Source organism: Oncorhynchus keta, unplaced genomic scaffold (assembly GCF_023373465.1).
Source record: "Oncorhynchus keta strain PuntledgeMale-10-30-2019 unplaced genomic scaffold, Oket_V2 Un_scaffold_17573_pilon_pilon, whole genome shotgun sequence".
Lineage (NCBI taxonomy): Eukaryota > Metazoa > Chordata > Actinopteri > Salmoniformes > Salmonidae > Oncorhynchus > Oncorhynchus keta.
The window spans coordinates 824,028-838,690 of NW_026290825.1; the positions used below are offsets into that span (position 1 = coordinate 824,028).

The 14,663-nt window shown below is 46.3% G+C and overlaps 1 protein-coding gene across 1 annotated transcript in view; it reads right to left on the reverse strand.

The window, feature by feature from the left end:
* LOC127927765 (ras-related protein Rap-1b) overlaps positions 1–10,806 on the reverse strand; it is a 58,899-nt gene extending 48,093 nt beyond the window's left edge. The window contains exon 1 of the mRNA XM_052514459.1: positions 10,699–10,806. Within this exon, the coding sequence (XP_052370419.1) occupies positions 10,699–10,755 (57 nt within the window). The 5' untranslated portion in view covers positions 10,756–10,806. The remainder of the gene's footprint in view (positions 1–10,698) is intronic.
* Between the last annotated feature and the right edge of the window lie 3,857 nt (positions 10,807–14,663).

Sequence of the window (14,663 nt, forward strand, 5' to 3'; positions counted from 1 at the left end):
ACGTCAGGAGACTGAAGAACACACTGAGCTGACTGGGATTAACAGACGTCAGGAGACTGAAGAACACACTGAGCTGACTGGGATTAACAGACGTCAGGAGACTGAAGAACACACTGAGCTGACTGGGATTAACAGACGTCAGGAGACTGAAGAACACACTGAGCTGACTGGGATTAACAGACGTCAGGAGACTGAAGAACACACTGAGCTGACTGGGATTAACAGACGTCAGGAGACTGAAGAACACACTGAGCTGACTGGGATTAACAGACGTCAGGAGACTGAAGAACACACTGAGCTGACTGGGATTAACAGACGTCAGGAGACTGAAGAACACACTGAGCTGACTGGGATTAACAGACGTCAGGAGACTGAAGAACACACTGAGCTGACTGGGATTAACAGACGTCAGGAGACTGAAGAACACACTGAGCTGACTGGGATTAACAGACGTCAGGAGACTGAAGAACACACTGAGCTGACTGGGATTAACAGACGTCAGGAGACTGAAGAACACACTGAGCTGACTGGGATTAACAGACGTCAGGAGACTGAAGAACACACTGAGCTGACTGGGATTAACAGACGTCAGGAGACTGAAGAACACACTGAGCTGACTGGGATTAACAGACGTCAGGAGACTGAAGAACACACTGAGCTGACTGGGATTAACAGACGTCAGGAGACTGAAGAACACACTGAGCTGACTGGGATTAACAGACGTCAGGAGACTGAAGAACACACTGAGCTGACTGGGATTAACAGACGTCAGGAGACTGAAGAACACACTGAGCTGACTGGGATTAACAGACGTCAGGAGACTGAAGAACACACTGAGCTGACTGGGATTAACAGACGTCAGGAGACTGAAGAACACACTGAGCTGACTGGGATTAACAGACGCCAGGAGACTGAAGAACACACTGAGCTGACTGGGATTAACAGACGTCAGGAGACTGAAGAACACACTGAGCTGACTGGGATTAACAGACGTCAGGAGACTGAAGAACACACTGAGCTGACTGGGATTAACAGACGTCAGGAGACTGAAGAACACACTGAGCTGACTGGGATTAACAGACGTCAGGAGACTGAAGAACACACTGAGCTGACTGGGATTAACAGACGTCAGGAGACTGAAGAACACACTGAGCTGACTGGGATTAACAGACGTCAGGAGACTGAAGAACACACTGAGCTGACTGGGATTAACAGACGTCAGGAGACTGAAGAACACACTGAGCTGACTGGGATTAACAGACGTCAGGAGACTGAAGAACACACTGAGCTGACTGGGATTAACAGACGTCAGGAGACTGAAGAACACACTGAGCTGACTGGGATTAACAGACGTCAGGAGACTGAAGAACACACTGAGCTGACTGGGATTAACAGACGTCAGGAGACTGAAGAACACACTGAGCTGACTGGGATTAACAGACGTCAGGAGACTGAAGAACACACTGAGCTGACTGGGATTAACAGACGTCAGGAGACTGAAGAACACACTGAGCTGACTGGGATTAACAGACGTCAGGAGACTGAAGAACACACTGAGCTGACTGGGATTAACAGACGTCAGGAGACTGAAGAACACACTGAGCTGACTGGGATTAACAGACGTCAGGAGACTGAAGAACACACTGAGCTGACTGGGATTAACAGACGTCAGGAGAGGAGACTGAAGAACACACTGAGCTGACTGGGATTAACAGACGTCAGGAGACTGAAGAACACACTGAGCTGACTGGGATTAACAGACTGGGATTAACAGACGTCAGGAGACTGAAGAACACACTGAGCTGACTGGGATTAACAGACGTCAGGAGACTGAAGAACACACTGAGCTGACTGGGATTAACAGACGTCAGGAGACTGAAGAACACACTGAGCTGACTGGGATTAACAGACGTCAGGAGACTGAAGAACACACTGAGCTGACTGGGATTAACAGACGTCAGGAGACTGAAGAACACACTGAGCTGACTGGGATTAACAGACGTCAGGAGACTGAAGAACACACTGAGCTGACTGGGATTAACAGATTAAATCCACTCTTCCAGGAGACTGAAGAACACACTGAGCTGACTGGGATTAACACTCTTCCCAGGAGACTGAAGAACACACTGAGCTGACTGGGATTAACAGACTCAGGAGACTGAAGAACACACTGAGCTGACTGGGATTAACAGACTCAGAACTCAGTGAGACTCCAGACTCAGAACACACTGAGCTGACTGGGATTAACAGACGCAAACAAACAAACACAGACTGAAGAACACACTGAGCTGACTGGGATTAACAGACGTCGAGACAGAGAGAGAGAGAGAGAACAGACAGGAGAGGAGAAGAACACACTGAGCTGACTGAAGACAGACAGAGGATTAACAGACGTCAGGAGACTGAGAGAACACACTGAGCAGACAGACAGAGACTGGGAGCTGACTGGGACAGAGGAGACAGAACTCACTGAGCTTTCAGGAGAGACTGAGAGAACACACTGAGCTGACAGACAGGATTAACAGACGCCAGGAGACAGACAACACACTGAGCAGACTGGGAGACAACACAGACTCAGACAGACAGACAGAGAGACAGACTGAGACAGACAGACAGATTAACAGACAGACAGACAGACAGAAGAACACTGACAGACAGACAGATCAGAGACAGAAGAACCACAGACTGACAGAGACAGACAGACAGAGACAGGAGACAGACTGACAGAACAGACAGACAGAGACAGACAGACAGAGACAGACAGACAGTGACAGACAGACAGACAGGAGATGAAGAAGACACTGAGACAGACTGGGATTAGACAGACAGACAGAGACAGAGACTCAGAACAGACACACCAGTGATCAGATTAAACAGACAGACAGAGACAGACAGAACAGACCAGTGACAGACAGACATCCAGACAGACAGACAGACAGAGACAGACAGACAGAACAGACAGTGACAGAGACAGACAGACAGACAGACAGACTCCAGACTCAGGAGAGACAGACAGACAGAGACAGACAGACAGACAGACAGAACTCACAGACAGTGACAGACAGACAGAGACAAAGACAGACAGAGACAGACAGACAGACTCAGAACAGACCAGTGATCAGATTAACAGACAGACAGAGACAGACAGACAGAGACAGACAGACTCAGAACAGACACCAGAGACAGATTAAACACTCAGACAGACTCAGAACTCACACAGTGATCAGATTAAGACAGACCAGAGACAGACAGACAGACAGACCTCCAGACTCAGAACAGACACCAGACAGATCAGATTAAATCCACTCTTCCCTCCAGACTCAGAACTCAGACACCAGTGATCAGATTAAAGACTCTTCCCTTCAGACACGCAAACAAACAAGACGCACAGAGAGACAGACTTTGTCAGAGAGAGAACTGGCACAGAGAGAGAGAGAGAGAGAGAGAGAGAGAGAGAGAGAGAGAGAGACAGAGAGAGAGAGAGAGAGAGACAGAGAGAGAGAGAGAGAGAGAGAGAGAGAGAGAGAGAGGAGAGGAGTTTGAGAGAGAGAGAGAGAGAGAGAGATTCTTGGAGAGAGAGAGAGAGAGACAGAGAGAGAGAGACCAGAGAGAGAGACAGAGAGAGAGAGAGAGAGAGAGAGAGAGAGAGACAGAGAGAGAGACCTCAGAGAGAGAGACAGAGACAGAAGGAGAAGAGATTGGAGAGAGATAGAATGATTGAGAGACAGAGAGAGAGAGAGAGACAGAGAGAGAGACAGAGATAGAGACAGAGAGAGACAGAGAGAGAGAGAGAGAGAGAGAGAGAGAGAGCAGAGAGAGACAGAGACAGAGTCTTAATTTGGTGTTTGTCCCATTTTGTGAATTCTTGGTTGGTGAGCGGACCCCAGACCTCACAAACAAAGGGAAATTGGTTCTATAAATGATTGATATATGTATATAAGTATTTTTAGCCAGATCCAGATCATGTGGAATTTGATGTTCCTTTTGATGGCGAGAAGGCCCTTTTGCCTTGTCAGATGGTTCACAGTGTTGTGGAAGTTACCCTTGGTGCTGATGTTTAGGCCGAGGTATGTGTCGTTTTTGTGTGCTCTAAGGCAACAGTGTCTAGATGGAATTTGTATTTGTTGTCATGGCAACTGGACTTCTTTTTTTGTTGCAACACCATTATTTTTGTCTTCCTGAGATAAACTGTCAGAGACAAAGTCTCACAGAATCTCCCTCCCTCTCCTCTTTACCTCTCTACCTCCTTCCTTCCTCCCTTCCTTCCTTCCTTCCTTCCTTCCTTCCTTCCTTACCTCCATCCCTCCCTGCCTCCTCCCTCCCTCCCTCCCCTCCATCCCTCCTTCCTTCCTTCCTTCCTTCCTTCCTTCCTTCCTTCCTTCCCTCCTTCCTTCCTTCCTTCCATCCCTCCCTCCCTCCCTCCCTCCCTCCCTCCCTCCCTCCCTCCCTCTGAACAACACGTAGCTCTAGCTAGAAGCCCTGTCCAGGGAACAGGAGATTTATGAATGACTCTACAATGAGCCTCTGGTCCAGCAGACTAGCTCCATTAGTGTCTGTATTAAAAGATGGGGAAATCTTGAATGGTTCTGATTCGGGAAGCTGGATCACATGAGTTTCCTGTCTCTGTGAGAGGGTTTTTCACATGAGTTCCCTGTCTCTGTGAGAGGGTTTTTCACATGAGTTCCCTGTCTCTGTGAGAGGGTTTTTCACATGAGTTCCCTGTCTCTGTGAGAGGGGTTTTTCACATGAGTTCCCTGTCTCTGTGAGAGGGTTTTTCACATGAGTTCCCTGTCTCTGTGAGAGGGTTTTTCACATGAGTTCCCTGTCTCTGTGAGAGGGTTTTTCACATGAGTTCCCTGTCTCTGTGAGAGGGGTTTCACATGAGTTCCCTGTCTCTGTGAGAGGGTTTTCACATGAGTTCCCTGTCTCTGTGAGAGGGTTTTCACATGAGTTCCCTGTCTCTGTGAGAGGATTTTTCACATGAGTTCCCTGTCTCTGTGAGAGGGGTTTCACATGAGTTCCCTGTCTCTGTGAGAGGGTTTTCACATTAGTTCCCTGTCTCTGTGAGAGGGTTTTTCACATGAGTTCCCTGTCTCTGTGAGAGGGTTTTCACATGAGTTCCCTGTCTCTTTGACAGGGGTTTCACATGAGTTCCCTGTCTCTGTGAGAGGGTTTTCACATGAGTTCCCTGTCTCTGTGAGAGGGTTTTTCACATGAGTTCCCTGTCTCTGTGAGAGGGGTTTTCACATGAGTTCCCTGTCTCTGTGAGAGGGGTTTCACATGAGTTCCCTGTCTCTGTGAGAGGGTTTTCACATGAGTTCCCTGTCTCTGTGAGAGGGTTTTTCACATGAGTTCCCTGTCTCTGTGAGAGGGGTTTTCACATGAGTTCCCTGTCTCTGTGAGAGGGTTTTCACATGAGTTCCCTGTCTCTGTGAGAGGGTTTTCACATGAGTTCCCTGTCTCTGTGAGAGGGTTTTCACATGAGTTCCCTGTCTCTGTGAGAGGGGTTTCACATGAGTTCCCTGTCTCTGTGAGAGGGGTTTCACATGAGTTCCCTGTCTCTGTGAGAGGGTTTTTCACATGAGTTCCCTGTCTCTGTGATTCCTATTCTAATAGTGATCCAATTAGAACTATTCACCAGGTTTTCACATGAGTTCCCTGTCTCTGTGAGAGGGGTTTCACATGAGTTCCCTGTCTCTGTGAGAGGGTTTTCCACATGAGTTCCCTGTCTCTGTGAGAGGGTATTTAGCTCACGCTCGTCCTCTGTTCCTTTCTCTACAGTAAATCACATGTCCTGGGGGAAAAAAGCTAAGGGGGAGGTTGTGTGTGAAACCCACTCGCGGTGGCGCCCTGAGTTCCCACGCTACAACTGTTTCACCCGTTGCCTAGTTACGGCGGGCTGTGGCAAGGCACCGCTCTGTGGCCTGGACTCTGACAAGATTCCTATCTCTCTCTCTCTCTCTCTCTCGATCCAATTAGAATTCCTAATGGAGTTCTCTACACCACCACTTCTATAGTGATCCAATTAGAACTAATGGAGTTCTCTACACCACCACTTCTATAGTGATCCAATTAGAACTAATGGAGTTCTCTACACCAACACTTCTATAGTGATCCAATTAGACCTAATGGAGTTCTCTACACCAGTGATGGAGGGATATAGTGATTATAGTGATAGTGATGGAGGGATATAGTGATGGAGGGATATAGTGATGGAGGGATATAGTGATATAGTGATGGAGGGATATAGTGATGGGAGGGATATAGTGATATAGTGATGGAGGGATATAGTGATGGAGGGATATAGTGATGGAGGGATGGAGAGATATAGTGATGGAGGGATATAGTGATGGAGGGATGGAGAGATATAGTGATGGAGGGATATAGTGATGGAGGGATATAGTGATGGAGGGATGGAGAGATATAGTGATGGAGGGATATAGTGATGGAGGGATATAGTGATGGAGGGATATAGTGATGGAGGGATATAGTGATGGAGGGATATAGTGATATAGTGATGGAGGGATATAGTGATGGAGGGATATAGTGATATAGTGATGGAGGGATATAGTGGATGGAGGGATGGAGAGATATAGTGATGGAGGGATATAGTGATGGAGGGATATAGTGATGGGAGGGATGGAGGGATATAGTGATGGAGGGATATAGTGATGGAGGGATGGAGAGATATAGTGATGGAGGGATATAGTGATGGAGGGATATAGTGATGGAGGGATATAGTGATGGGAGGGATGGAGAGATATAGTGATGGAGGGATATAGTGATGGAGGGATATAGTGATGGAGGGATATAGTGATGGAGGGATATAGTGATGGAGGGATATAGTGATATAGTGATGGAGGGATATAGTGATGGGAGAGATATAGTGATGGAGAGATATAGTGATGGAGGGATGGAGAAATAGAGTGATAGAAGGAATGCTAAACGAGGACAGCTGACGTTCACAACCCTCTGTGACCCAGCTAAGGACACTACAACCCAGTCCCTCTGGTCAGAGACAGAGACTATACAACCCTGGTAGTCCCTCTGGTCAGAGACAGAGACTATACAACCCAGTCCCTCTGGTCAGAGACAGAGACTATACAACCCAGTCCCTCTGGTCAGAGACAGAGACTATACAACCCAGTCCCTCTGGTAGACTATACAACCCAGTCCCTCTGGTCAGAGACAGAGACTATACAACCCAGTCCCTCTGGTCAGAGACAGAGACTATACAACCCAGTCCCTCTGGTCAGAGACAGAGACTATACAACTCCAGTCCCTCTGGTCAGAGACAGAGACTATACAACCCAGTCCCTCTGGTCAGAGACAGAGACTATACAACCCAGTCCCTCTGGTCAGAGACAGAGAGTCCCTCTGGTCAGAGACTATAGTCCCTCTGGTCAGAGACAGAGAGACTATACTATAACCCAGTCCCTCTGGTCTATAGTGATCCAATTAGAACTAATGGAGTTCTCTACACCACACTTCTATAGTGATCCAATTAGAGACCTAATGGAGTTCTCTATCACCAACACTTCTATAGTGATCCAATTAGAACTAATGGAGTTCTCTACACCACCACTTCTATAGTGATCCAATTAGAACTAATGGAGTTCTCTACACCACCACTTCTATAGTGATCCAATTAGAACTAATGGAGTTCTCTACACCACCACTTCTATAGTGATCCAATTAGACCTAATGGAGTTCTCTACACCACCACTTCTATACCACCACTTCTATAGTGATCCAATTAGAACCTAATGGAGTTCTCTACACCACCACTTCTATAGTGATCCAATTAGAACCAATGGAGTTCTCTACACCACCACTTCTATAGTGATCCAATTAGACCTAATGGAGTTCTCTACACCACCACTTCTATAGTGATACAACCCAGTCCCTCCAATTATTCAACTCAATGGATTCCTATTCTCTATTCAGAGATATCTCCAGTCCCTCTATTCCTATCTCCACCTCTATATCTAGTGAGGCTCCATTGGTCAGAGAGTCCCTCTGGTCAGAGACAGAGACCTATTCCTATCTGGCCTCTTCTCCAGCCCCTCTGGTCAGAGACAGAGACTATACAACCCAGTCCCTCTGGTCAGAGGAGACTATACAACCCAGTCCCTATTCAGAGACTATCAACCCAGTCCCCACCTACTTCTATAGTCATTCCCTCTCCACCTCTATTAGACCTATTCCTATCTGGAGTTCTCTATTCCTATCTCCGGCCTCTATAGTGATCAGAATTATATCTCCCAGCCTCTAACAGAGATTCCTATCTCCGGTCCCTCTATTCCTAGTTCTAGAGACAGAGACAGTCCCTCTCAGAGATATCTGACCCATTCCTATCTCCGAGATTCCTACCGACCTATCTATTCCTACCTCAGACTTCTATAGTGATCCTAGCCTCTAACCTATTCCTATGGAGTAGACTACCAATCTCCACCTCTATAGTGATCCTAGTGATCTCCAATGGGTTCTCTATGGACCATTCCCTCTGGTCAGAGACAGAGATATAGTGCCAGAGGAGATATATTAGACCTAGTCAGATTCCTATCTATACAACCCAGTCCCTCTGATATGAGGGATATCTCAGAGACAGAGGACCTGGAGGGATGGTCAGAGAGTTCTCTACAGGGATGGACAGAACCCAGTACTTCTATAGTCTCCGACCTGGGAATGGATTAGTCTATGGACCACCACTGATCTATAGTGATCAGGAGAGATATATTGGGAGGGATATACTGATGGTCAGGACAGAGACTATCAGTCCCTCTGATCAGGGAGTCCCTCTGGTCAGAGACAGGCACCCAGTCCCTCCTCTATTGGTCAGAGACAGAGATATATCTCCGACCTCTATTCCTAGTCCCTCTGATGGAGGGACCTATATAGTCCCTATTCAGGACTATATCTCCGGCCTCTGGTCAGAGACAGGGATATCCTATCTTCCTATCTCCGGCCTCTATTCCTATCTCCGGCCTCTATTCCTATCTCCGGCCTCTATTCCTATCTCCTGGTCCCTCTGGTTCCTATCTCCGTCCCTCTATTCCTATCTCCGGCCTCTATTCCTATCTGGAGGACCTCTAGAGATATATCTCAGACCTCTGATTGGAGAGATATCTCCGTCCCTCTAGTTGGAGGGATATATCTCCGATCTCTTTGGAGGGATCATATGGAGAGAGAGATATAGTGATGGAGGGAGGGAGGGATATAGTGATGGAGGGATATAGGAGAGGATGGAGAGATATAGTGATGGAGGGAGGGAGATATAGTGATGGAGGGATATCTGATCAGGAGGATATAGTGATGGAGATATAGGATATAGTGATGGAGGGATATAGTGATATAGGAGGGATATAGTGATGGAGGGATGGAGAAATAGAGTGATAGAAGGAATGCTAAACGAGGACAGCTGACGTTCTCACAACCCCCCTCTGTGACCCAGCTAAGGACACGGGTCTCATGGGAGAGAGGAGACTATACAACCCAGGCCTGGTCAGGACAGAGACTATACAACCCAGTCCCTCTGGTCAGAGACAGAGACTATATACAACCCAGTCCCTCTGGTCAGAGACAGAGACTATACAACCCAGTCCCTCTGGTCAGAGACAGAGACTATACAACCCAGTCCCTCTGGTCAGAGACAGAGACTATACAACCCAGTCCCTCTGGTCAGAGACAGAGACTATACAACCCAGTCCCTCTGGTCAGAGACAGAGACTATACAACCCAGTCCCTCTGGTCAGAGACAGAGACTATACAACCCAGTCCCTCTGGTCAGAGACAGAGACTATACAACCCAGTCCCTCTGGTCAGAGACAGAGACTATACAACCCAGCCCCTCTGGTCAGAGACAGAGACTATACAACCCAGTCCCTCTGGTCAGAGACAGAGACTATACAACCCAGTCCCTCTGGTCAGAGACAGAGACTATACAACCCAGTCCCTCTGGTCAGAGACAGAGACTATACAACCCAGTCCCTCTGGTCAGAGACAGAGACTACCCAGCCCCTCTACAACCTATACAACCCCCTCTGGTCAGAGACAGAGACTATACAACCCAGTCCCTCTGGTCAGAGACAGAGACTATACAACCCAGTCCCTCTGGTCAGAGACAGAGACTATACAACCCAGTCCCTCTGGTCAGAGACAGAGACTATACAACCCAGCCCCTCTGGTCAGAGACAGAGACAACCCAGTCCCTCTGGTCAGAGACAGAGACTATACAACCCAGTCCCTCTGGTCAGAGACAAACGCTGCGTTCCAGTAGCCCCTCTGGTCAGAGACAGAGTCAGTCCCTCTCAGAGATAAGAGCGTCGCTCTCTGCTAAATGACTTAAATGTAAATGTAAATGTGTAAATGAGTTGAATCTACTGTGTTAGTACTTGGTGGGGCAGAGTCATGCGCCCCTTGTTGGGTCCCCAGGACCAGGTTGAGGGGCAGAGACATGCGCCCCTCGTTGGGTCCCCAGGACCAGGATGGAGAAACGCTGTGTTCCAGTAGTGTTTCTCAATCCCGGTCCATGGACCGTCACGGTCCCGAGGTAATCTATGGAACTTAACCAAGCACTGTACTGAATACTCCAGCCTTAAGAAACCAGTAGGAGGAAACTAGGTTCTATTTCGGTAACCTACGGCCCTGTGCAACCCAAAGGGGGTTGAAGACAGATGGAGAGAGAGCGAGACTTACCAGAGCAGACTTGCCTACGCCTCCAGAGCCCAGGACGACTAACTTGTATTCACGCATCGTTCACTGTGTCTGGTGTCACCCTGTAGAGAGAGACAGAGGAGGCCAGGGTCAGTTAACCAGCTCAACATCTGGTAATAACGTGGTAAACAAACATGAGAATACCATGGTAATAACATGATAATAACGTGGTAATAACATGGTAATAACATGGTAATAACATGGTAATAACATGGTAATAACATGGTAATAACATAGACATGAGTTCCAGTCACTATAGACATTAGTTCCAGTCACTATAGACATTAGTTCCAGTCACTATAGACATTAGTTCCAGTCACTATAGACATTAGTTCCAGTCACTATAGACATTAGTTCCAGTCACTATAGACATTAGTTCCAGTCACTATAGACGTTAGTTCCAGTCACTATAGACGTTAGTTCCAGTCACTATAGACATGAGTTCCAGTCACTATAGACATTAGTTCCAGTCACTATAGACGTTAGTTCCAGTCACTATAGACATGAGTTCCAGTCACTATAGACATTAGTTCCAGTCACTATAGACATTAGTTCCAGTCACTATAGACATTAGTTCCAGTCACTATAGACATGAGTTCCAGTCACTATAGACGTTAGTTCCAGTCACTATAGACATGAGTTCCAGTCACTATAGACATTAGTTCCAGTCACTATAGACATTAGTTCCAGTCACTATAGACATTAGTTCCAGTCACTATAGACATTAGTTCCAGTCACTATAGATGTATAGCATGAGTTCTAGTCACTATAGACATTAGTTCCAGTCACTATAGACGTTAGTTCCAGTCACTATAGACATTAGTTCCAGTCACTATAGACATGAGTTCCAGTCACTATAGACATTAGTTCCAGTCACTATAGACATGAGTTCCAGTCACTATAGACGTTAGTTCCAGTCACTATAGACGTTAGTTCCAGTCACTATAGACGTTAGTTCCAGTCACTATAGACGTTAGTTCCAGTCACTATAGACGTTAGTTCCAGTCACTATAGACGTTAGTTCCAGTCACTATAGACGTTAGTTCCAGTCACTATAGACATTAGTTCCAGTCACTATAGACATTAGTTCCAGTCACTATAGACATTAGTTCCAGTAACTATAGACGTTAGTTCCAGTCACTATAGACATTAGTTCCAGTCACTATAGACATTAGTTCCAGTCACTATAGACATTAGTTCCAGTCACTATAGACATTAGTTCCAGTCACTATAGACATTAGTTCCAGTCACTATAGACATTAGTTCCAGTCACTATAGACATTAGTTCCAGTCACTATAGACATTAGTTCCAGTCACTATAGACGTTAGTTCCAGTCACTATAGACGTTAGTTCCAGTCACTATAGACGTTAGTTCCAGTCACTATAGACGTTAGTTCCAGTCACTATAGACATTAGTTCCAGTTACTATAGACATTAGTTCCAGTCACTATAGACGTTAGTTCCAGTCACTATAGACATTAGTTCCAGTTACTATAGACATTAGTTCCAGTCACTATAGACGTTAGTTCCAGTCACTATAGACATGAGTTCCAGACACTATAGACATGAGTTCCAGTCACTATAGACATTAGTTCCAGACACACACACACAGTTTTCTGCCACCCACTCTGGCCTCTCCCCTTCACCTCTCTCCTTCACTTCTCTCCTTCGCCTCTCTCCTTCACCTCTCTCCTTCACTTCTCTCCTTCGCCTCTCTCCTTCACCTCTCTCCTTCACCTCTCTCCTTCACCTCTCTCCTTCACCTCTCTCCTTCACCTCTCTCCTTCACCTCTCTCCTTCACCTCTCTCCTTCGCCTCTCTCCTTCTGCATCATGCAACACTTATGCTAATTCCACCAACATTTACTGAGCGCAGCGCCGAGTTGGACACAGGCATAAATACATGAAATATCCTGTCACCTCTTTGATTTTGACCAGGTCAGACGGACGAGGCCAGACAGATCAAAGACTGATAAGAGGGATGAAAAAGAAGAGGTAGAGATAGATGGAGGATGAGAGGAGACAAAGGAAGTCAGAGGGAGACAGCAGGAGTCAGCCACATGGGTGTTTAGTCTCTCTCTCTCTCTCTCTCTCTCTCTCTCTCTCTCTCTCTCTCTCTCTCTCTCTCTCTCTCTCTATATATCTATATATATATATAATATATTGACGGGCCGATTAAAAGGCCATTCAAGACAAATACCCCTCAGCATTTTCTGATGCTAAGAGCTACACAACTCTCTCTGTCATCTAATGCCTGAGATTTCTCTATCTCTCTCAGAGACTCTGAGAGACAGAGAGTCTCTCTCTCCAGCTCTCTCTCTCTCTCCAAACTCTCATGTGGCTCTCTCCCTCTCTCTCTGTCTCTCTCATCCTCCTCTCTCTATCACCAGACCATCAGATGAACATATATATATCATATATGAACATCTATTACCATATATATAAAATATATTGACGGGCTTCGATTAAAGAGGCCATTACCAAGACAAATACCCCTCAGCATTTTCTGATGCTAAAGAGCTACACAACTAAACTTCACCTGCTGTCATCTAATGCCTCAGATTTGAAATTTATATTGGCAGAGGATAGAGAAGGAGAGTGAACAGCATTAGACAGAGAGAGACAGCTTCTAGACCATCAGACTATGAGATCACAGAGAGTCAGTCTCACCATCTCCAGCCCGGCCTGGCACCATCCCCACTAAACACCCATGTGGCTGTCTCCCTCTGACTTGAACAGCTTGTCTCCTCTCATCCTCCATCTCTCTATCACCAGACCATCAGACTGTTGAACAGCTTCTATCACCAGACCATCATACTGTTGAACAGCTTCTATTACCATCAGACTGTTAAACAGCTTCTATCACCATCAGACTGTTGAACAGACCACAGCTTAAACTATCACCATCAGACTGTTGAACAGCTTCTATTACCATCAGACTGTTGAACAGCTTCTATCACCATCAGACTGTTGAACAGCTTCTATCACCATCAGACTGTTAAACAGCTTCTATCACCATCAGACTGTTGAACAGCTTCTATCACCATCAGACTGTTGAACAGCTTCTATTACCATCAGACTGTTGAACAGCTTCTATCACCATCAGACTGTTGAACAGCTTCTATCACCATCAGACTGTTGAACAGCTTCTATCACCATGAGACTGTTGAACAGCTTCTATTACCTGACCATCAGACTGTTGAACAGCTTCTATCACCATCAGACTGTTGAACAGCTTCTATCACCATCAGACTGTTGAACAGCTTCTATCACCATCAGACTGTTGAACAGCTTCTATTACCATCAGACTGTTGAACAGCTTCTATTACCAGACCATCAGACTGTTGAACAGCTTCTATTACCAGACCATCAGACTGTTGAACAGCTTCTATTACCAGACCATCAGACTGTTGAACAGCTTCTATCACCAGACCATCAGACTGTTGAACAGCTTCTATTACCAGACCATCATACTGTTGAACAGCTTCTATTACCAGACCATCAGACTGTTGAACAGCTTCTATCACCATCAGACTGTTGAACAGCTTCTATCACCATCAGACTGTTAAACAGCTTCTATCACCATCAGACTGTTGAACAGCTTCTATTACCATCAGACTGTTGAACAGCTTCTATCACCATCAGACTGTTGAACAGCTTCTATCACCATCAGACTGTTGAACAGCTTCTATCACCATCAGACTGTTGAACAGCTTCTATCACCATCAGACTGTTGAACAGCTTCTATCACCATCAGACTGTTGAACAGCTTCTATCACCATCAGACTGTTGAACAGCTTCTATCACCATCAGACTGTTGAACAGCTTCTATCACCATCAGACTGTTGAACAGCTTCTATTACCTGACCATCAGACTGTTGAACAGCTTCTATCACCATCAGACTGTTGAACAGCTTCTATCACCATCAGACTGTTGAACAGCTTCT